The sequence below is a fragment of the Apus apus genome, chromosome 5 (genome assembly GCF_020740795.1).
Source record: "Apus apus isolate bApuApu2 chromosome 5, bApuApu2.pri.cur, whole genome shotgun sequence".
Lineage (NCBI taxonomy): Eukaryota > Metazoa > Chordata > Aves > Apodiformes > Apodidae > Apus > Apus apus.
The window spans coordinates 24,281,899-24,305,394 of record NC_067286.1 but is presented as its reverse complement, the minus strand read 5'-3'; the positions used below and the strand labels follow the sequence as shown (position 1 = coordinate 24,305,394).

General features: G+C 43.0%; 1 protein-coding gene across 2 annotated transcripts; it reads right to left on the bottom strand.

The window, feature by feature from the left end:
• Positions 1 to 575: 575 nt before the first annotated feature.
• On the bottom strand, positions 576 to 19,486 carry C1QTNF4 (C1q and TNF related 4). Of its 2 annotated transcripts, none has more exons than XM_051621022.1 (2): positions 19,357 to 19,486; positions 576 to 2,091 (listed from the first exon to the last, which is right to left on the bottom strand). In XM_051621022.1, the coding sequence occupies exon 2, from the start codon at positions 2,084 to 2,086 to the stop codon at positions 983 to 985; it is 1,104 nt and encodes a 367-aa protein (XP_051476982.1). In that variant the 5' UTR covers positions 2,087 to 2,091; positions 19,357 to 19,486; the 3' UTR covers positions 576 to 982. The 2 variants fall into 2 exon arrangements, with proteins under 2 accessions (XP_051476982.1, XP_051476981.1); XM_051621021.1 differs by lacking the exon at positions 19,357 to 19,486 and adding an exon at positions 6,631 to 6,694.
• Between the last annotated feature and the right edge of the window lie 4,010 nt (positions 19,487 to 23,496).

The following is a 23,496-nucleotide window of genomic DNA, read 5'->3' as shown; positions in this document are numbered from 1 at the left end:
GCACTACGTTACCTGCATAGCATGTGGCAGATTAGCCACAGCCTGGTATTCAGGGAGCTGATTTCTGGAGAACCTAGTGCCCTTGCAGTCAGCACTGCCTTTGCATGGCATGATACTACTCAGACATTATGAGCCTGCCCCTGACCCAAGTATTCAGAAATTTTAAAACACATTTTTAATTCTTCCTACTTATTTTGCTTCTTGTCTTCCAGAGAAGGGTCCATTCATTGATCTGAGCCCTCATTCTTTACTGAAAAGGCTAGAAGCCTACTTTTTTGTTTGTTTGTTTCTAAATGTGTTATTTTCATTACATATAAACTGAGATTCTTGAACATGGCTTTTTTACTTCAGCAACTTCAGATGAAGAAAAGCACCAAATACTGTGAAACGTGCAGTAAAATAATGAGAGGTACCAGCACTACACACACATGAATGATAAAAAAGAGTGTACACAGGCAGATTGGCTCACATACCGCAGCTCATTGGATCATCCTGCTTCTTTCTCTCCTGAACTGGTACCTCAGCCAGTGACACACACACAAGCAGCACAAATAACAACAAATTCCAGTCTGAGAAAGTTTTACATCTTTTATATTTTTATTACATTCATTTTCATTACATTTATTCCCTCCCCAGGTATGCAAGGAAAGTTACCACATCCTTTGCTTTCTGGATGCTGGGGATCTGCAGTGGTTCTCTGATCCCCAGCATCTCACTACACTGCCCCACCCCTGCCCCAAAACTACCTCATGCTTTATGCTTAAATCAAACACCAACACAGGACACACACATACAGCCTGTAAAGACCTTTCTAGGATGAATGCAGACACAGCAGTGGCCCTGCAGACAGGGGACAAGCGTGCAGCATAAGGACAGCACTGGACACATGATAGCATGCTCAAAGTAGAGGATGATATCTGGTAGAGGAGCTATATTCAAGTTCATGGCATCTTGGCTTTTCTTACGCTCCTTTCACATTGATTTAATTATTTGACCCTTGGGGTGAGCTGCCACCTGGAAGCTGCTTTGTCTGAGCCTCTGGATAGATCAGGAAGCCCGTGAAGGTGATGTACTTGCCATGGTTGCTATAGGCACCATAGCCATCATGCTGATGGCTGTAGAGCCAGACAGTGTCCCCATATTGCAGAGGCAGCATGATACTCTGGCTCTGCATCTCCCGCCTCTTGGAGTGGTTGTCATCATAGATCATGGCCTGCACCTCATTGTGGTTCTTCATAAGTTTCACTGACATAGTCTTAAAGGGCATTTTGCCAATGGTGAAGGAGAAATAGTATGCACCAGGTATACGGCATGAGAAGATGCCAGTGGAGGAATTGAAATCTTTTCCAATGTTCACAAACTCTGTGTCAAACGTGATTGGCTCATGCTGGATTTGCTTGTCATCTGTCCCCAGGAGACTTTGTGAGCGGGCAACAGAAAACGCAGAGCGAGGGTCTTGTTCCCTCTTTGGTTGATCAGATAACACGTGTCGTTGTGAAGCTTCATTCTGCTCTCTGGGAAGCTGCTGAAGAACATGATGATGTGGCCCCAGCTCTTGAGAGCTAAGAGCATTCTGGAAGAAAGCAGAAGTGTCTGGATAGATTAGGTAGCCATTGAAAGTTGTATAGGGACCCACGTTGCTGTAAAGAGCGTATTTGGGGTCTCCATGTAAACGCAGCCAAACTGTGTCACCGTAGTCAAGCTGCAGCATGGCACTCTGGCTGGCTACCTTCCGCTCCTTGCGGTGATGTTCATCGTACACAATCACTTGCACCTCATTCTTGTTTCTCATCAGCATGACAGACAAGTTTTTCTTTGGGTACTTCCCAACAGTGAAGGAGAAGTAGTAGGCTCCAGGGATCCGACAGCGGAACAATCCAGTCTTGGGATCAAAGTCATTGCCAATATTCACATACACTTTGTCAAAGGTAATGACCATCTCAGAGCTTCCTTCCATGCTGCTGGTTCTGGCCACAGAGAAGGCAGAGCGAAATTCAGTACTGGTGTCTGCTGGGAAGCCATCTGTAGGCAAAAAAAACATGCAGCAAAGGAAGACAAACGGGATCTGAACTTTCAGTGTCATCATTGTACCTGGAAGGAAAAAGAAGCATATTTTAGCGGGAATCACATCTATTTCCAGCTTATATTCTAATATTCTAGTTAAAACCCAAACCTGAAACTTGCTAAATAGACATGAAGGTCTATGTCCAAATATTGAGAGGTTTCCAGTGCTTTCTCTGATCAGTGTACAGGCCCATATCTCAGCTCAGATCCCAGCACCATTTTGATATCTTCCTACCACGAGCTGGACCTGTTTTCCCCCTGTACTCACAGGAAGAAAAAGACTCTTCTCCTTTGAAAGCCTATCTGTCCTACAGTTTGTCTGCAAAACGCTGTGCTGCTCACACTGCAGCAGGATGTCAGAGTTTGCTGGGGCTCTGCCAGAGCAAAGCCCTTTTGTAGTGCCTTTATTCCTAAGACCAAGGATGAAACAAAGCCCTGCACAGACCCTGTATTATGCAACTGAGATATAGCTGGATGGTAGGGAATATAGGACATATGCTGTAGAGCTTCCCATGTAGATGCCCTTGCCTAGCACTGCACTAGCTGCTTCACAGGATGTGGAAGCCAGTTGGTAGACCCCATTATTCAGACAGACTTCACCATGAATTCGTGAAGAGTGGAAAGAAACTAGAAAAAGAGGGGTTGTTTAAGGGAAGGAAGGAAGACAATGGAGAAAATGAATGAAAAAAAAGAAGGAAAACAAAAGATAAATAAAAACCAAGTCCGCCAAAGTATAGAATCCCTGAGAGAGCTGAAATACCAAAACTAGGGAAACAATTCCCTACTGGGATAATAGACCAGAGAGAGACAAAAAAAACCCCACTTATTTGACCCTTCATAAAGAGGGATAAGTTAGGAACTAATGGGATTTTTAAATTTTTTTTTTTTAATTTTTTTGGACTGAGGCCAAAAATTGTCTCTTAGTGCCTTTAGGCTGAAAACAAAACTGCCAGTCATTCAAGTGAGAAGCTTCTCTCTCTGTCACCTCTCTTTGCTTATTAAAATATCATTCAGGCTGGGAGGCAAGTGCTTGGTTTGCAGTCTGCCCCATCTGTCACCCGAGAACTGGTGCCTTGCCAGCCCCCAATGAATTCACAGACCAGCAGAACATGAGCAAAACATGCTGCTCACTGGAGGAAGGGATGAAGACAAATCCTGAATTAAAAGGATAAAGGGGTAAATATTTGAATTAACTGGGCTGACTTTGTAACAGGTGTAAACCAGGAGAACTGCACATAGGCTGTGAGGTGGCAAAAGATCCTGTTTTGGCAAAATATGTTACATAGAATCACTCACCAACAGGAATTCAACTGGACCTGCACTTGCACTTTCTCACTTGAGAATAAAACTGAAATCTGAAATGCAGCTCTAATAGATATGAACCCAAGAATGAATTTTATTCTCAATGACATGATAGTGACACATTAGCCAAGACAAAAAGAAATATCCACCCATATCCTAATTTTACACCAGACACCTTCTCTCATAAACATCTCAGTATTTTCCTCCATGCCCCTGAATTCAGAATGGTTTTCCTGACTTAGCCTGCTTCTCCTGAACACATCCATGGGTCCTCATGGGCCACTCTCTATCATCTTTGAAGGGTCATGGAGATCAAAGAGGTCCTTGGTGACTGGAGGAAGGCAAAAGTTGCATCCATCTTCAGAAAGGACAAGTGAGACAAGCTGAGAAACTATAGGTTGGTTGGTGACTTGACTTAGCTCTTCACTTTGGTCCCTGTGAAAATAACAGAGTACTCTTGGAACACGTTTCCAGGCAAAGGACAAGACATTTAGCATATGTTGATCAACTGAGGGTAGATCATGTCTAATGAAACTGATAGCCTTCTGATAAGAAGAGACCTGTGGTTGTCATCTACCTTTTAGCAGGGCCTTTTTTACAGTCTTCCAGAGCATTCCTATATCCAAGTTGTGATGTTGGAATCCAGATAAGTGGACTACTAGATGGGTGAAAAACTGGCTGGGTTGTCAGGCTCAAGGGCTAGTGTTTAATATTTAATGTCAGATGTCCTCTTCAATATTTTTTTATCAATGACCTGGAGGAGGAGACAGAATGCCCACTCATCCAGAACATGGATGACACCAAAACAGGGGATTTGTCAGTACTCTTGGAGGCACAGCTGTTATTCAGAGAGACCTAGACAAGCTGGAGGAATGGACAGAAAGGAAATTCAGCAAGGATGAATATAAATTCCTCTACCTGGGATGGACTAACCTTGTGTGGCAAGTAACTGGCTGGGGAGCAGTGATGCTGAAAATGATCTAGGATCCTGGAGAACAATAATTATATCGGAGTTAGCACTTTGCCCTTCAGGTAAGGAAGACTAACAGCACACTGGGGTACCTCCACAGAATGTAGCCGGTAACTTCAGGCAGTGATTACTCCCCTTTAGTTGACAACTGAGTGACTCCAGAGAGAGCAGCCAAGACAGTTTGGGTCTGGAACACTTGTCCTACAAAGAGAGGCTGAGGGAACTGGGCTTGTTTAGCCCGGAGAAGAGAAATCTTTGGGAGGACCTAGAAGTAGCCTTTCAGTACCTATGAGGAGGTTACTGAGAAAACAGAGCTAGATTCATCACTGATGTCCATGGTTGGAGAATAAGAGGCAATAGTCATAAAATCCAAAGGATATAAGCAAAAATAAGTTCATGCTGAGGGCGATTAAGAATGGAACAGTTTGCCCATAGAGACTGTGAAATCTCCATCTTTGGAAGTTTTCAAGGCCAGACTGGATTAAGCTGTGAGCAACCTCGTCTGCATTCACAGTGGGCCCTGCTTTCAGCAGAACGTTGGACTGGAGCCCCCTTTAGTCATGATTCCTGATTCTACAACTGATTTCCAAAGCTACTGCCTTCTCACAGTTGAAAATTAACTCGCTACTCACCCTATCCATAACACTCACATGGAACTAACCACCTAATGGCAGGTCTGACAGACAGGCTATCTTTCATCCAGCAAATTAATTTAAGAAAGCATTTTCAATGGAACTATTAAGCCATAGCTAATTGCTAATTGCCACACATCTGCTTCCATGCTTTCTTTATTTTTCCTCACTTGGCCATTTAGTTTGTGAGCTCCTTAGGGCAAAGTCTCTCTCTCTTCCTATGCCTGTACAGCATTTGGACATTATTACAATTTAAACAATACTTAAAGGCCCTAACATCCCACCCAGATGTAAATCCCAAACTGTCACACTGTGAGCTCAGTCTCTGGTTCACCAGTATTATTTCTGCAGAGTGCAGAATGCTGCATCTAGTATGGCAGGCTAATTTCAGCTTCCAGCTTAGATAACCAAGCCCTAAAGACAAATTTGTTATATGTTTTTGATTCAATAGTCATCCATCATTATTCCAATGATCACCATGGTGTGGCTTCACGGAGAACCAGAATAACTGACTGACATGGCTGCACACTCTTAAGACAAGAAATTACAGGAGAGCATTTGGCATTTATGTTTTTAGCCACACTAACCAGCCCGGTTTTAAAGTGCTCCCTGTACTCCAGAGTTTGCTCAGTGTAACTGGGAGTCATCGCAAGAATTTCACTGCAGGACAAAAAACCACAAAAAGACAAAATGGCTTAATAAACTCTGTAGTGAACCTGACCTTTTGCTCCTTCAGATGACCACTATTCTTGTTTCTGTCCCAAAGCTAATTTCTCTGTAATAAGGTCACATTGAAAAAGGTTGGATCACTCAGTCACAGCTGCAGACTCTTTGCTGCTGCAGTCCCTTATTTCTCAGCTCTTCCCAATAACTTCCTGGCAAGTAATTTAAATAAGGCAGTTAATTATTCCATGGTTCCATTAGCAAGTTGTTTCCTTGACAGCTCCCACTCACCACTTTCAGAACTATTTTGGTTCTTTATCTATTTAAAATAATTTAGAAAGTATCTAATAACTGCCTTTCACACTAAACTAGTCTGAGAATAGTTTGCCAATCATTAAGAAGACTCAGCTAGCTACAGGGGTGCCATAAATAGAGGCAACTCACAACAACTCTTGGACTTGAGTATTAGCATAGTAAGCCTGAAAGATAAAGCTTCAAAATTCTCTGTTACTCCCCCAACAAATGCTTCTGGTGCCCCAGCCTGTTACTGGGATAGCTTGCTTCTATCAGGAAAGAGACAGCACCAGGGATGTGAGGCTGGTCATGGACACTGTGGTATCAGTCTTAAGTTCATGCTATGCCATAAGTTATAAAACTGCAGAATAAGGTGGAAGACCCAGGCCAGAGGTGGAAACTGGTCTTTTGCATGGGTCATACATATGTCCTACACAGCATGTGTGTTACTACATTTACGTATTAATTGGGCCCCTTTTTCCCCTCTGATAGCACCATGGCAGTATGCAATGAAGCTAAGCAGACTCAAGGGCTGAACAGGATATCTCGGCAGTACCAACAGGGACAGCAGCCCACAGGGAAGAAGTCAAGAAACTAATTTTGGAATTGGAGACACAAAACACATGATGGAGCTAAACAATTCTCAAAGGCACTGACATTAAACTAATGACCTGAAAAGAAGGGGCTAAAATGGTAGTGACTCACATAGCAGAGCAGGAGTTGCAACTCTTTTTTGGAAAGAGACAGAATTCATAATTTGTGTGACCCAGGAAACTTCAATAGCTTTGCGCTTGCTGGAGGTGATTTTTCTGTCCTGGAACAGAATCAATCCACCAGTAGAAAGACAATTAGCTTCATTCTTCTACTGAAATCCATGGATTTGGAAAAGGACTTTCAATAACAGAAAGGTTACCCCATTTCTAGACTTGTAGGCCAGATCCTGTGAAACTCACAAGGGTTTCTTTTCATTCCAAAATATTAATGAGCTAAATTCTCTGGTCCTATCTTAACCAAGAGCCCTTTAATTTCAGTGGGAGTTTTACCTGTAAGATCACTGAAGAATGAGATATGAAACAAAAGCAAAGCAGTGCAGTTGGATTAACTGTAAGTAAAAGTTCATAAAATCCTGTAAGCTGCAAGAGCAAAGCTCTGCTCTTCCTAGCTCTCACTCTAGTATTTAAGGACAGCTGGAAATGATTTGAATCAGTGAGAACCTGTGTAATGAACAGCCTTCCTGGACTATGGTTCACAGTGTTTTTTCTCCCTAGATACCACACACTGTCTGCTCCACTCACTGCATAGAGATTAAGAGCATCAGATAATGATGCAAATGCATCACCTACTCCAACAGCAAGGAGAACTTAAGTGTAGCAGATCCTGAAAAGCAAAATATATATTAAGAGTACTGTGTGGCAAAAGCAGAGATTCAGTTATGGCTTTGGCCTCTCTATGCTTCTGATGAAAGTGGTTTTTTAAACTCTTGAAAAACCCTGAGAGGTAAAACACTGTTCAGAAGCATTTGGGATGCTTTTTAGGTACGGAAAGCCACACTTTGAATGACAGAATCATATCACATTAATTTAGAAAGTACTCAATTTTAAATGTTTCCTGGAGTCAAGGGAGTCCTTTTACAGCTTCTGTGAACTCAAAGATCTGTGGATATATTCATTTAGACTAAGTGGTATTTCAGTAAAGAAGATGGCTGAATAAACCCTAGGTGTGAGCAAGGAGTTATTCTAACAGACTAATGCTTTAATTTTTTTTACATTTTTTTCTAAATTAACAAATTACACATATCCAACACTCCCCCATACACAGTTCTCAACCAAAGAAGATTAAAAACTCTATGGGAAAGAAACACTTTAACACTGATCAGAAGTAGAATAATGGAAAACATTGTTAGAACATCTGAGTTTAAACTGTAGCTCATAAAATGTATTGAATACTGTAAAGTTATTCTGCACATACAGTTAAACAAATTGTTGACAATCTGTCATTGAAACAACAAAAGCAATAAATAGTGAGAAAAACATAACCACTGCTGGGAGTAAGTTCAGTGATAAACAATTTCTGTGAAAGGACAGGCCAGGGAAGACTGGAAACCACAGCTTAAGAAACCCAGAAGTCTCTGTTGCTGTACAGCATTTAACACTGCTACTTTTAGGCATAAAACACTGAAGCCATTTCAACAGTAGGAATTTATGCATGGATCTAGCTACAGTTACAGTAATGCAGAAGTTAAACCATCTCTTTTCCCACCCCTGAACCTAATTTCCTTTTTTAGCCTGGGTTATGGGTGCATTTCTTTCTCCTAGTGTGCACAAGAGATGCTGAGCTGGAACAAGGCTTTGTTGAAGCATCCCACCCCTCCAGAGGAACGGGATTGCTGCACCAGAAGGCAGATCACACTGGCATAAAGGATTAACAGGGACAGTTTTGTCCTGGAATACTGGGAGGTATTTTCCTAGGTAAAAGGGAGTAACTGACACTTTGGCTGCATATACCATAAAGATCTCAGTTAAGACTGAGAGAGGGGAAGGCAGACTGGCCATTGCAAAGCTATCTCTAAAGCAACAGAAAGGCACAGAGACCTCAGACAAGTAGGGGGCAATTTGATTGTTTCAGGTAAGTGGGCTGGAAGTCATGTAGCAGGGTGACTTTTTGACAGTCCTGTTTAATTTTTGCTCTGGCTGTGGATGTAAAACCACATGAAGCACAGGGACACTGCCAGACAGACTGCCCCAGCAACAGACCTACTGGGGTGACAGATACTTTACGAGGAAGCATGCCGAGTACAAGCAGCCCAATTCAAGCTATTACAAAGGCAAATGGAAATTATTATTTAAAATTATCACAACTTAGTTACAGGGATGGTTTTATTTTAAACTTCTCAACCTGCTTACGATACCTAAATTGTGGTAGAAGGAGCTGGTGGCAGCCTCGTGAACTGTACATTGCTGGACTCTGTAAAAGAGCTTTTAAAAGATGCTTACAGTCTGGAAGACATAGGATGGGGGACATGGGTAATAACCAGCAAATGTAGCATAAAATTTCTTCCTTTTATTATGCTATTATAAACTCTGGGGAAAAAAAAACAACCAAAGAAACAACTAAACTAAAACCACAAAACAAACAACCAACCAAACAAAACCCCACACCAAACCATGCAGGATTAAAGGTGCTAAAGTGAAAGAGTCAACAAACACAATAATTCCATTTAATTATCTGGGCAGCTGAATTCAGCAGACAAGATCCAGTTAGTACCACAGCAATGTTAATGGTGAATGGGAAGGGGAAGGTAATGGCTATACAGACCATGAGAGACTCTCTTAGGAGGCAATGAGAGAGAAAGTTTACAAATGTTTGCAGAAGACATTTCTGGGCTGGCAACATAAAATGTGAACCTAAGGAAGACACAGATGGGTCCATCATCACAGACTCCTGTAATTTTTCTCATTTAGTAAGAGTTTGGGCAGGAAAAAGATGAATATTTTTCCCAAGAAACACTGAAGCATGGGGACTTCAAAGGGTTGATAAAGAATGAAAAGGCCTTTTAGGCAGCTCCACTGAACTCAAGGTTGTTCTTAGGTTTTCCTGAAGTGGTCATGTAGCTCACACCCTTAGGGACATTTTTTTAAAAAACATTTCTGCATTGTGATCAACAGATTAAACTAAGCTGTGAGTGACAAAGGGAAAACACCAGGTGAGTGGAATGACACTAGAATCAGTACTCTGGAGTCAACCCAGATTCTAACCCTCTTATTCTTTCATTTTTATTGCTACATACCATGGCTCATTTTTTCTACCCCATTTCCTTCCAGTGAAGGAAAGTTTAGCTCTCTACCCCACTCCTTCTGTTAACAAATGAAAGTCTAGCAACAGTTTAGAGACATAAGTATAGGTAGTTATTGTTTTATATTTTTTTAAGTTACATTTCCCTCCATGCATCTAAGCAGCAGTTTCCCTATAAATATTTTCATCTTCCAACCATGGAGAAGAGAAGAGGAGGTTCCTATGCTGTTCTCAGAGTTGATGCCCTATTTATAAATTTTCTTTCAATCCTTAGTTGGAACAAATGCTAATAGACATTAAAGAAAATTTCATCAGGATAAGAGTGTTACAGTTAAACACAAGCTATGCTGACTTTGTTTCCTGTTCCATTCTGCCACTTTCATTCACATGACTTGTCCAGCAGACCTGTCAGGTAGAGCACCATCAGTTGGGAATAATCTTTCATGTTCTCCTCTTGTCTCCTCATCAAGCATGAAAACAACAGTTAATAGAAGGTTTATTTGTCCAGGAACTAACAGGAACCATGGAACCTGCCACCCATGAAGGTGCACTAAATAGGAAAGTAATTTTTATTGTCTGCACATTACAGGAATTACAACTTTTGTGTTATCCCTTCCTGTTGAAGACTGTTGTACAAAGCATTGCAGAGGTATTATAAGAGATATTGGAATCTGTGGCATACTCTCAAAATCTGTTCATTGTCCTCTCTGTAATGGTTTTATGTCCTCAGTTTCTTTTCTGCGGGTCTGTGCTCCTGTACTTTGTATCAGCCAACACATTATTTTCATTTAACAGCTATGTAAGGTCCAAAAAAAAAAAAAAAAAAAAAAAAAAAAAAGAGCAAGTTTTAGATTGTTCTTGTATGTTTTCTTCTCTGTGTAACCACACCTTCTCTTTCTCTCTTGCAGTTGAGTAGGAACATAATTAATTTTTCCTGGAACTCTATGTTTGCAATAGTTGCTTCCCACCTGTTCCCTCACTCACTCGAATGCTGCCCTCCAGTCATTGCTCTAAGACCTGCCACATCACCCGCCTGGGCAAATGCTAGAGGGACTGTGCCATTTCTTGCTGGTTGATAATCAAATCACAAGTTAGGACGAGCCTCTGGAGTCCAGTAATCATCCCCTAAGGGAATTAGTGGACCATGGAGTGCCAGCTGGGATTACACGCAATGACAACAAAAAGCACTTTGTTTTCTAGTCATGTCTGAGCTCAGTGACTGCTGCGAGCTGATTTAGCAATGCAACCAAAGATATTCACAAGCTGTGTAGCTCTGGTCCCCCTGTTGATTACCTACAGTTAACAGCAACTTTCAGACTGGATGAGATCCAGTTCCCTTTGCTTGCTAGATCAACTTGTAACACTCTGTTTCATCAATGGAAACCTAATTGCTTTGGTTTTTTTTAATCCATCAAAGGCTGAACTTTAACATATGTGGAGAAAATGTCATGTGCTATTGACTGATATTTTCTGACAGTAGGCCCTGCAAATCCATCTGAAAAAACTATCTGTTCTGGGGCATTTGCCTACAGGAATACTGCTTTCCTTGGGAGTTTTGTTTCTTGTCTTGACAGGTAAGGTGAAAACATGCTGCCTTTTAACATCTGCCATCACACTCAGCCAAATCATCACCTTCACTTCGTTTCATGCCCTGCTGTTTAATTACTGTGAAGATACTCAGATAACACTGTAAATTGCACTGCAGTGCTGCTCTTCACTGCCAACATGCTGCAACATCTCAATTTGGAAAATCACTGAGCTCTGGTTTAGTGAAGAAGGTGATCTAAGGCACTAGGATTTGTGTATCTTCCATCTCTGCTCTGGCATCTTCCTTTCTGCTTCTCCTCCTTCTGGGTCAAGACACAGAACTGAGAAGAAACAAACGTGCACTCAACACCAAAGCAGAGACCAGTATTACTCCAGAATGAAAACTGCTCTGGCAAACTCTGGGGAAAGGGAGGTGTCAGTCCAAGTCCACGTATGCTAAATAGGGTTTTTTCTGGTCCTGTCCTCTAAAAGTCTGACATGACAATCCTGTTGCTTTCATAGGCAGTGAATTGGTAGACAGATCAAGAAACAACCATTTAAAGAACAGTCATTGCATGTAACTACCCACATTTTAGGAACAGTCAGATACTTGAGAAACAGTCTTGCCCTGGGGAGAACAGGAGTTATCAATTAACTATTAAATTCTGCAGTACACATAGAGCTCTTTAGTTTGACTGCTTTTCATTAACCAGGTTTATAAAACTCTAGAGCCAGTAGCATACTTTCTTTTATGTCTATAGATACACAATTAAAAGTAGCAGAGTAAGTTAGCAAAGTAAGTAGTTATCATAGTTGTTAATACTGATTTCACAATCAGCCATGTGCAGTTCCCCATTTCCAGTGGTCTTTCCTGCCAAATCTCTTGTAATGAGACCTCTCTTAGGAATGCCTACAGGCAGCTGGAACCTGGGTCCTTTGAGTTTTTTAGCCATTTTGCTAACAACTATTTCTCTGAAGGCTATAGCTGGTGCAAATGACACATTCCAAGAGTGTGAATTCATCGCTGGTGTCTTCAGCAAAATCCCAGTTTGTGCTTACAGTCAGAGTATATTTTGGTCCATAGTTTTAATCAGGTTGTCATCCTCTTCAACAGCAAACTATGAAGTTCTTTCCTTAAACCCTGTACAAGTGAAGTTTTCACAGTTGGGCTTTTGAACTTTGATGTTTCTGTGCCAATCCAACACACAAGTGCTGCTGCCCTCAAGGCAGAGTCTATTGCCCTGGCTGGGGGGACAGAGAGAAGCATTTGCTGAATGATCTCCTCAACACACACACAGTTTTATGAAGTTCCCCCATATCTGCTTTTTGGCTTTATGTTGTTTCCAGTCTTTAAAAAATGCCAGTCCCCTCATAATGGCAGTTGAAATGCTTGTGTGACTCTCTCTGTAAAGCTCCATCTCCACTGAGAAGCTGCCGGTGAAAGGCTTTGGCATTACCATCAGAAAGCGCTGCTGGACGCTGCTGTTCACTCCTCAGTTCCCCATTCACAGTGAGAAAGTGCTGAGAGCCTGTCAAGTGTTCACAGATTCCAGGCTCATCTGCGTGACCAACCAGTTTCCTCGCAGGCAAAATTGCCTTTGACAGCTTGAAGCTGCTGCTTCTGATTTTTGCTTATAGGAGAAGAATTCTGCTAAAATACTAAAATAAAGACTGCAGCAACACACTGGCAGGCCCTACGTAACTTTTAGTCCCGAACTGGACAAAAAATATAAAATAACAAAAATGAATTCACATTAAGGATATGGCTGCTCTGAACACTGTTATGCAGATGCTTTATTTAAAGCAGGCTTGGATATCATTATATTTCATTAAATATGCAGCTCATACTGATAGAAGTGCCATTTGCAATAGCCTACACAATTTCTTCACAACCACACTGAGAAATTTCAGCCATGCACCCTAAAACCAAATGTTCACATTCAGTTCATATTTTATGCCAGTGCTCCCACTACTCAAACTCTTTCAGATCCTTACTTTCCTTCGAGCACCTTTCCTTTTCAAGACAATTATCAACAGCTTCCAGGAGACCACCATCTGCAGAATGCCCGCCAGCATGTTCAGGAGTTTTCTGCCAGATTTCCTCCCCAAGTTTCATAGAGAAGAACCTCTCCACCTTGTTGCCTCCTCCTTCCAGAACCAACCTTGTTCCAAAATTGAACCTACTTTAGCACTGGGTCACAGTCAGCCTTCTTTTGGGTATCCTTTCTGTCTCCCAGATAAAGACTGGGTTTCATATGCTCATGTAAGGAGAAAGCCAAGGGAGAAGGAGTGATAAAATAAACTCAGGCAAAGCAATAGAAGCTAATGTGAAGCACTGGTCAGTCCTTGGGTGGAAGGAATGTGAATTTACTTTGAAACCTGTGACCAGCTTTCTAAGCAATCATTATTTTTCCCTAAGTGTTCAAGCAGCTATGGAATATGAGCGCAGGGGGAGAAGCAATCAGAACTTAGTGTCACAGTTAGTGCTCACATGTCCCAGAGTTAAAAAAAAAAGAGAATGTCCATCAATTTATGGATAATTCCAGTATAAAGTGTTTAAACAACACTAGATAATAATGCTAATATGCTACAGTTCACTTAACAGCTCCATGAAAACAGCCTTCTCAAAAGCACAGCCTAATTCTTAATTTTCTCCTTGTCTTGTTCATTCATCACAGATTCTTTCCAGCAGTTGCTTTGCAGCCTCTAAGTCCCAGACAGTACCTGTTTTCATAAAAAAAAAAAAAAAAAAAAATCCCTATTGCCTGCTTGATCTAAAAACACTTCCACTCCTCCCAGTATGTCTTTAGCTTACCTAAGAGCTTTTCTTTGTGTCTGAGTGGAAAGGTCTAAAACCTGGGGAGAGAGAAAAATCCCTCTCCCTTTAGAGGATTAAATTATTTGGTTGGACTAAAAATGTGTTTGATTCAGGTTCTTACGTGCAGCTCACCACTGCAGCATCCCAAAGAGACCATCGTGGCTCTCTTCTTTCTACCTGTCTCCTCACAGAGATTCAGCATTTTTTCACAATGCACAGGGGACCATCTGTTCCATTTACATTAAACAATATATGTTAAAGCATGAATGCTACAGGACCTAGATTTACTCTCCCTAGGGAAATGCCTAACAACATCAATTGTAGAACTATTCTTTATTTTATTCCTATACTGAATTCCATTATTTTATTTTGTCTCTGCAAAAGCAGTTTTGGACTACGATATTTCATTTGAGGAGTAAAATACTAGAATACTTTGTATTTTCAGTTCAGATAATTTTGCTAATTGCTAATCCTCATTCATTTTTCTTCTTCAATATATTTGTTTTCGACGTTCATAGACTGAGTTAAGCACCTGCTCCAGGGAAATCAGAATGTCCCGTGCCATAGGTCACATCCAAAAGGAGAGACCTCTTTTAACCATCTTCTACTAAGCTCTTACTTTTCTTTCAGGTTCTTTTCAGAAAGTCCTGCACTTGGTGCTGTGCTACCCTTTGGATATCAGACAAACATCTGAACAGGGTCAGCAGACAGCTTTTTTTTTCTGTTTACATGAAATGAGCATGTTGCCTTCATAAAAAGAAAGAAGAATGGTCTAGAAGAGAAATTATGTTGAATAGTCAATGGTACTTTCCCATGATAGGATCACTAGCATAATATCATTCTTGACAGATAATTGTCTAACTTGTTCTTAAAATTATGGACTCTTCACAACCTTCCCAGACCAAATTTCATCAGTTTTTATTAACCTAGGTCCTATAAAAAAAATTCCTACAGTCTAAAATAATCTTTCTTTCTGCTACTTCTTGCTTTCTGTTCCGTCTACCATGAGCACAAAGAAAAGATAATTCCCTCCTCTATTTTATGTCTGGAGAATGTAATATTCCCCTGCCAGCTGTCTGGTCCTTAGGCTCAATAATTGCAAATAATATTGCAAGTCACATTTTTCAGACTTTGGATGAGTCCTGCTCCCCTTCTCTGGGCTCTTTCTGATTGAAAAGGACCTATCTCAGAGTGTAATAACCAAAACTTTGCACAGCCTCCAAGCTGAGGCTTTAGAAATGCTGAACAAAGCAGGAGGATTGCTTCACATGCCTTCCAGGCTATACGTCTTTTATATATCCCAGCAAGATGTTTGCCTTCATATGCAACAGCATGACATTGACTCATGTTCAGCCTGTGATCTATCATATCACTCAGATTCTTTTCTGAAGAGTTGCATCCTAGTCATTTGCTTCTCGCTTATGATCATTCCTGCTTTATTGTAGCACCTTACATTTATCCGTACTGAATTTCACCCAGTTATTTTCCTAGCAGTTCATCCAATTTGTTGGAATAATTTCTAATTAATTAATTTCCTCCAGCATATTTCAAATCTCAGAGTTTTATGTCCTTGAAAAATGTGATACACCCACTCTTTATATTACCATCCAGGTCATCTAAGAAAACACTGAACAAAAGCAGATCCAGGACACACTGACGGAGTTATCATATCAGTTTTAAGCAGCTTGTGGCCTCTCTGAAGGACTGGAACAGAATAAAATCATACAGATTGTGAGCTCTGAAGCTTCTGATATTATTTAAAGATCTTCCTGTTCAGAAAATCATGTTTACCCAATTTTTAGCTTCTCTTACCTTCTATGCCCTGCACCTCACCGAAGTAAGTATATAAAATTAATGTACAACCATGATTAAGAAAACAGCTTTTATTAAAAACAAAACAAAGCCACAACAAAAACCAAACCAAATTAAATCTCTCACCCTTATGCCACAAAAAACCTTTTAATATGTAAGATGAACAAAAGACAATTCTGTCATAATCTGTTGGAATACTGAAAGAATGAATGGGAAAGATGTGAGCAGCTCTCTTCATAGACCTAGGGATATATTAGAAATGTCAACATTTATTACATCCACTGTAGTCAGCTGAGCAGCACACATTTAGAAGGGGTGCACTGAGGCAGCTGGTTGATTTCAAAGGACTAAATATTTTATTTGCATCTGCCCTTGACCAAAGGACTGCAATTTCCCTTCCCCAGAGCTCAAATGCCAGCCGTGGTGGTCACAAGCAGGCACCAGCAGATAGTAAGCCTTTGTGTACATATGAATAAAGATGATCCCGTTTTCCTCCTGACAACAGTGGCTTGACTCTCATCTGGCTCTGGCTCTCATTCTAGTAAACACTTCCATAGTTTCCCCAGATTCTTTAACCCAATATGGACAGTTTTCCTGGCACTGCAGCTGAGGCCCTGGCACAGCAGAAAATACGCATGGGATGAATTAACCAAATGGAGGGTGAAGAGGGAGAAACAGGACTTAATGCACTTGTACTGTTTCCCAGTGGGGCTCTAACAATCAATTATTAGCCTCCGGAGTAGCTACTTACTGCTTGCTCTGTGATCATTGCCTGATTCTGACTGTGTTACCTCTGCTGGAAACCTCAGACTTCTGATTAGATGCAGCAGGAATGCTGCCTTTGTTCTCTAACATGTCTGGAGGTAGTATAAAACTAGAGAGACTTTACAGGGGCAAGAAAGCACTCGACAAGGGATTGACAAGAGAGCCAGCAGAACAGCAGTTGTGTATTACTGGCTTGTCTCACTTGAGCATCGTGTAAACTTCCCTTCCTGGGATAGGGGCAAAGGAAAAGGTAAAGGAAAGCTGAAAGAAAAACAAAGTCCTGACTTTACTTCAGCTTGGACCTGCTAGGCAATGGGATCTATACTAAATTTCTGGGTGTCAATCAAGAAGAGCTGAAGCTTTTAATCTCTACTGGGTGAAAATCCAAGTCAGTCACTTAGATTATTTCAAAGAAAGTGTGACAGACTATCAAACTGCCAAGCCCTGGTGTGCCTTCCAAGGTAGTACAAAGATCCTCACCCCTACAGACTAGTCAGTAATTCAAAGGCAAATGGAATATAATTTTCCTTAGCTGTGCACCTTGGAGTAGAATATACAATTCATACTTTGGGTAATTAAAAGGATGGGTGAATGGAAGAGCTCAGGAGTAAACCACACCAAGTCCTAACATTTGACCTCCGATGCTGCTAACAAAGCCATAGACTTCATAATTTTAAGACTTTAGCCCTATTTTTTTTCTCTATTCTCATGCCTTAGAATCAACGTAGAGATTTGTATCTCTTGGAGGGAAACACTTCTCAGTTAAGAATATTATATTCTCAGAGGTACTCTCCAGTTTAGAAACCTACTGTCACTACCTGATTAGTTCATTTCAATGCTCTCTGCCTAGAACTAACCACAAAAATGTGGAAATGTTGACAGAACAACAGTGATCACTTACTTAGAAGTTTGTTGCATATTCCCTTTGCTCCAGCACTGGTCCCTTTTTTTCTTGGTCTTTGTGTTATTGGGTGCTATGCACAGAAGATTCAAACTATTTTGGGTCCATACACCTTAGACACACAGTATTTCTCCGTGTGGCTGCATTCATCTAGATTAATGATACAGAAATGAGTATTCCAAGATCTGGAGCTCAACAATTGGCCTTGCTGCTATTTGGAAATATGCCTATTAATAAAACAGAGAATATAACATCTATCACAAACCTACTTGACCACAGGTCACAGTATAGTTATCCTATATTTCCACAAGTATAGCTGCTGCCGCTCTGGGCCCACCCAGCCTCCCATAATTGGAAAATATGAATGGATCTCAGTTTATCAATGAGCAGTCTCTGGAGAGCACAGCACAATGGACAGATGACCACACTAGTAAAACATAAATAACAACAAATGGGATTCCAAGTTTGGTCGCCAAATCTCTGGTTCCAATGTATTTAATTTCTGAACCTGTTTCTTCATCTACAAAAGACCAAATGTCTACCATGCTGACAAATGATCAGGTTTAAATCAATTCCACGTCAAAGCCATTAGGTTCTCTATCGTGGAGACCAAATGCACTTGGAAGGCTTTGCTTCTTCCAGGTGGAAAATACAAAGCCCATTTGTAAAGCCTAGTCCACTAATCATTCTCTACTCTGGTCTCAGCTTTATGGATTTTTAGAGGTGAACAGAAGGAATGTAGAGGGTAATGCTGCCCCACTGGGAATCCTTATTCTTCCTTGACATACCTTTTACTGTAAATTAACCCTTAAGAATGGCTAGACGAGCAAACAGCTGCCATAAGTCTAGATAGGTTTGCAGTTTCACTGGCAAAGTATTTCAAAGTCTTGTTACACATCATGTCCCTGGACAGGAGAAACTGCAGAAGGTTGCAATAGCATCAGAATGAATAATTGAAGCATGGCTCATTCAGTATGTGCATAAACTGAAGGGTCACAATGCTGCCTTCTAATCAGCCAGCAGTACAGAAGCTCAGTGTCTGAGAGAAACATCATCTGGCAATGCTGACCCACTTCCCTAGGAGCTTTTAGGGAGAAGGTTGAGGAGATGACAGTGGGATTGTCAAGTACACAGGGAAAGATTAAGCTACATTATCTGACTGAAAATTGTACATTACTGAATCAGTCCTGTGTGCTTGTCTCAGGAAAACCCTTGAGAGTCAGTTCCCCCAGGAAAGTAGAAATCCAGGCAAGATTAATGCTATTTCCTACTGAGAAACTGCCCCGGGGAAAATTTTCCAGGATGCCCTTCTCCTTGGCCGACCCCTGGGAGGTTCTCCTACCTCGGCTGCATGCTAAGCGGGGCCAAAATGTCATACTCTTTCCCATATCAACTCTAGCCATTTAATACCTGGGGGAGAAATAAAAGAGGGGCGAGAAGCGGAGCGTAACTCGGGCACTTCCCGCTATTGTCCAGCATTTCAGCGGGGGTGGAGAGGGAGCGCAGCCTGCCCGGGCGGCCGCCCCTGCCCTGCCCTGCCCTGCCCACCGCCCCCGAGGGCCACGGCTTCGGACACCGCCGCGTGTCCCCAGCGCCCGCCTTCGCAACCACCGCGGCCGCCGCCGCGACAGCACCGACGGCCCCTCCGCCGCCCCCGGCGCCGCTCCGGACCGACGGCCTCGCCACCGGCACCGCCGCGGGGCAGGCCCGCCCCCGGGCCCCGTCCCACAGCCGCCGGGCCCCGTCCCACAGACCCCATCCCTCCCCTGTCAGGTGCAGCCCGGCCCCGCCAGCAGCGGCTCCCCCGGCACGGTACCTGCTGCCGCCCCGCGGTGGCGGCTCCGCGGCGGCGGTCGGCGGCGCGGGGCTGTGCGGGGCCGTGCGGGGCTGTGCGGGGCCGCGGCGCTGCCTGCGCACTGACAGCTCGGGAGCCGCGGCGATGGCGGGGGCCGGCGCTGGGGAGGGGGGCTCGGGCACCCGGGGCTCCGGCACCGAATCAGTGACGGGAGGAGGGCCCGGGGGCGGGAGGCAGAGGGGAAGGGGCGGGGGGCGGCGGGCGCGGGGGTTCGGAGCCCCTGCGGCAGCCGGCAGCGGGCCGGCCTCCGGGAGCTGCGGGGGGGGAGGAGCGGCAGCGCCGACTTGGGAAGGGGCGATGCGGCGCGGTGAGGAAGCGGAGCTGGGCTCCCGGCTGCCTGCCCGGGAGGAGAGGGCGCTGGAATCCTGCGCCGTGGGATTGTGCACCAGCCGGGCACCCGAGCGGCGGTGGCGGCGGCAGAGGAGGCGGGGGAGCGCCCCGCACCGCTCCCGGGGCAGGCCTGGCGAGGCGGCGGGCGGTGAGGGGCGGCGGGGGGGCCCGTCTGGGGCGCGGTGGGGCGGCGGGAGAGCAGCACCCCCAACCCCGGGCTCCCACCCCGGAGGTCCTCGGGACGCTGATGAGGGAGAGGGACTAGGGTTTAGTCTAACTGACGAGGTCACCGCGGGAAACGACGTGGTTTTGGCTACTCAAGGCCATGCTGATGTCTGACCTGCTCTGGAGACTGAGAGTCCAAAAGCTGGTCTGTAGACCAACTGGGATTTGGTACAACAGAAGCTCTCTCTAGAAAGCTTGGCTTGCCTCAGATCATCACATAACAACATCAAGGCTACTCATTGTTCCTTTGAAGGTCGCCATAGATTTTTGCTGACAACAGAATAGCAAGCTTTTCACGTTACCTTTCTATGTTGAAGATGAAATTTGGGGTTTTTAAAGCAAGTTTTTTGTTAGCCTTGTAAAATCAAATGTTGAGTTCCAGAAAGAAAATGCAAAGATCTGAATGTTTAAAAAAAGTTCTAGCTCTTTATTACCAAAGGTCTTTCACTATCCTATAGCCACCTGCTTCAGGAGAAATTTAGATGCCAATGTACTCATTTCGGAGTACAGATGGGGCACCTAGTAAAGCTTCTCCTAGAGGACAGTACAGCCTTTGTTGCCCTGTGTTGGCGTGCTCAGCTTCCCAGCCTCCTTTTCCACTTCCCTGTCTTGTGGCAGGCACCAGGACCTTCCTCTGTTGCAGCAAGTGCTGGACTTGGGCAGTGACACATTTGAATCAGTTCTCACATCCCCCCTTTCCACTTGCCTTCCTTCCTTCTAAGGTGTCAGAGCTCAGGTGCACCCAGTCCTGAGGCTGATCCCCATGATAGACAGTGGGAGAATGAAAAGGAAAAAAAAAGAAAAAGGAATAGCTTTCCTCAGAGAGGAAGAGGACTGGCAAATGGAATAACCACAAAGTAATGTTCTGTTTTAGTGCAAGGTTGCAATTTGTGGCATAGGAAGAAACTCCTTCCACTTTTTTTTCCCCCCAATAACACGTCTAACATGGTGTGCACATCATATTAATTACCTACCACCATGCAAATCCTGCTCAGCTCTCTACCCACCAGCAACTGCATCTGTCCCTATGTTATATTTTTCTTCTTTTCCCCTCCTACAGCGCAAAACAAAGGGGATGATGACAAGCAGAATGAGGCATGAGAGACTTAGAGACTAACCCTCATGTGGTTCTGGTAACAGCTGTCAGCTGAACAGAGGATCCTGGATGGGCTCACATCCAGCTGGTACTGCTGGCTAAACATATTTGTGCTCTCTTAACAGCTTCTTCACACATTTCAGAGGACAGATTACTCAATACCCCATTTAGGGCTCCTGGAGGAATGAATGGACCACTGGCTCCCAGGAGATGAGAATGCCCATCTTGAGCATAGCTGAGACAAACACATTCCTTTTAATCATCTAACAGAGATAACAGTGACGAGTAATTTATCAACAGTATGATAGAATTGCCATTCTAATTACAGACATTGCCACTGGGGTAAAAATGATTGAGAACTAAGATTCACAGTGTAACAAACTAAGCACATACTTTGCTTTGTCCTGTGTAATCCAGATGAGCTCTGCTCTGTCTCCATCAGTTTTTCTTCCTCACTGGGGCAATACTGCTACATGCCTTCCCTGCCCTAGCTGAGGGGAGGCAGTGGGCTGAGAAGTGAACTGTGCTTCTACCCAGTAGCAGCCAATGGATTTAATTTTCTTCCATGGGGAAGTGTTGAAATGGAACAAAGCTGCCTTATCTGTTGGTCCCTAGGAAGGAGGCAGGAGAAGGTAAGGGTTTTGCTAGGGAAAATGAATACACTTCCCAAAAGTGGAGAAAGGAAGAAGGAAAAGTACTAGACCTCTTAGTGCCACCTCATACTGCTGCCTGCATTGCAGATGCAAGTCTTTCCCAGAAGGACATATCCCTTGAAGCCCCAAGGGAGTACTGGGATGCTTTTTTGGTGTTAGTGTAATGAAAATTGTCATGGCATAACTCATTACTAAATGATAGCCTTTGAAGTGTATTAGTGTGATGAAACTCCGTACAACATTGCATGGAAGAGGATGCTTGTAATTATTTTAAATAAAACTGGTTTCAGTCATGTGCACTCATTCACTTCCGTTTCACTCACTCATTCACTTTTACTCACAAGCACCAAGAGGTGTGTCTCGACAAGGGACACTAGCTTTTGAGTCCTTAGAATTAGGTTTTTATTGATAAGGCACAACAAACTACTATTTGGACAAGCTCTTTATATCCTCTAGGTGTCAAACAGTCATTATGGCATGATTATTGAGTCAGTTTTGCTTTCTTCATCCTCCATAATCCGTAGGCAAAGCTGCTGCCTAACATCTTTGTTTTCTTATTTTGTCTATCATCATTGCTGCCTTCCTGTTGAGATAACAGGCATGGCCCATGTGACATATTGAAACCTTGTTTCCATCTTCCTGTTACCAGATCCTAGGCTTTCCGCTGCCAAGTCATCTTTGCTGTTGCTCTATTGCAGTGCAGACCTTCTGGATATATGCATGTTCCTTATTACCTTATTTCTTTGATTGTACCCTTGGTAATCAATACTTGCCATATTTTTAATCCATGATCACTGTAAAGATGAGGAATGTTCAAGGAAGTAGTGACTCAAACAAGCTAAGAATTAAAAAGATAATCCCTAAATATATAAAGACTCACTAATAGGTAAACCAACATGTAGTGGGACAGAGTAAGGCTAAAAGTAACAAACCTGAGTGTTCATTTTTTGATGTGGTAACAGTTAAGAGTGGTGCCTCAGAATTCTGTATTAGGCTACTGCTGGTTTGTATATTTATTACTAACCTGGAAATAGAATGACCAGCTGTTAGCAGGTGACATCACTTGACTTACAAGGAAGTCTCTCAACAGCAAAGAAAATATATCAACATTGCCTATCATGGGTAAATAGCTAACAGGATTTTTTTGAGAGCCCATCTACAAATCCTGTTCTTGGAAATGGAGGAATCTGGCTAGCTTTTGTTTGGTTTATTTCTTGGCATAGTCTGGAGTTCTGTAATTCTGGAGGGATACATACATGTTTCCTTTAGAAAAATTAAGAGCTAGAGTCTTGGGTTCATTGATCATATCAGGTATCTGGAGTGTGTCATAATGGCAGAAAGCCAAGAGGGGAGATATTCTGAGATTGCTGAAAACTGCTGTAGGTCCATCTAGAAAAGGCAGGAGAGAGGGAAACTAATGCTTTGTGGAGGAGTAGCATTATGCCACATGCATGAAGGAGGAAGGAACAACAGTTGTGACCAGTGTTGGGTGTGCTCTCTACTCCTTTTTTGCTAATGGAAAGAGATTTTGGGTGCATGTGGTGCAGGCCATCAGAAATGCAGCGTAAGTTATGTACATGTGATTGAAGTGCAATCCTGGGTACAGTGGGAGGAAATTAATATTCCTTTAATTACTAGATTGGGAATCACTGGCAGAGGACACAGAGAAAATGGTCAGCAGCAGAGAACCACACAAAAAAAAAACAACCCATGCAGCTGACTGACATGAGGTGAAAAAACATCTGGAAAACACTTAAGTTACTGAATAGGTGTTAGACTCTAGGCAAGTCACCTACT

Bases quoted from the DNA above. Each gene is read 5' to 3' on its own strand.
- C1QTNF4 (XM_051621021.1), bottom strand. From the start codon at position 6,679: ATGAATTCTGTCTCTTTCCAAAAAAGAGTTGCAACTCCTGCTCTGCTA. The intron at 2,092-6,630 runs GTGAGTCACTAC...TTTTCCTTCCAG, and splicing joins TGCAACTCCTGCTCTGCTAT to GTACAATGATGACACTGAAA.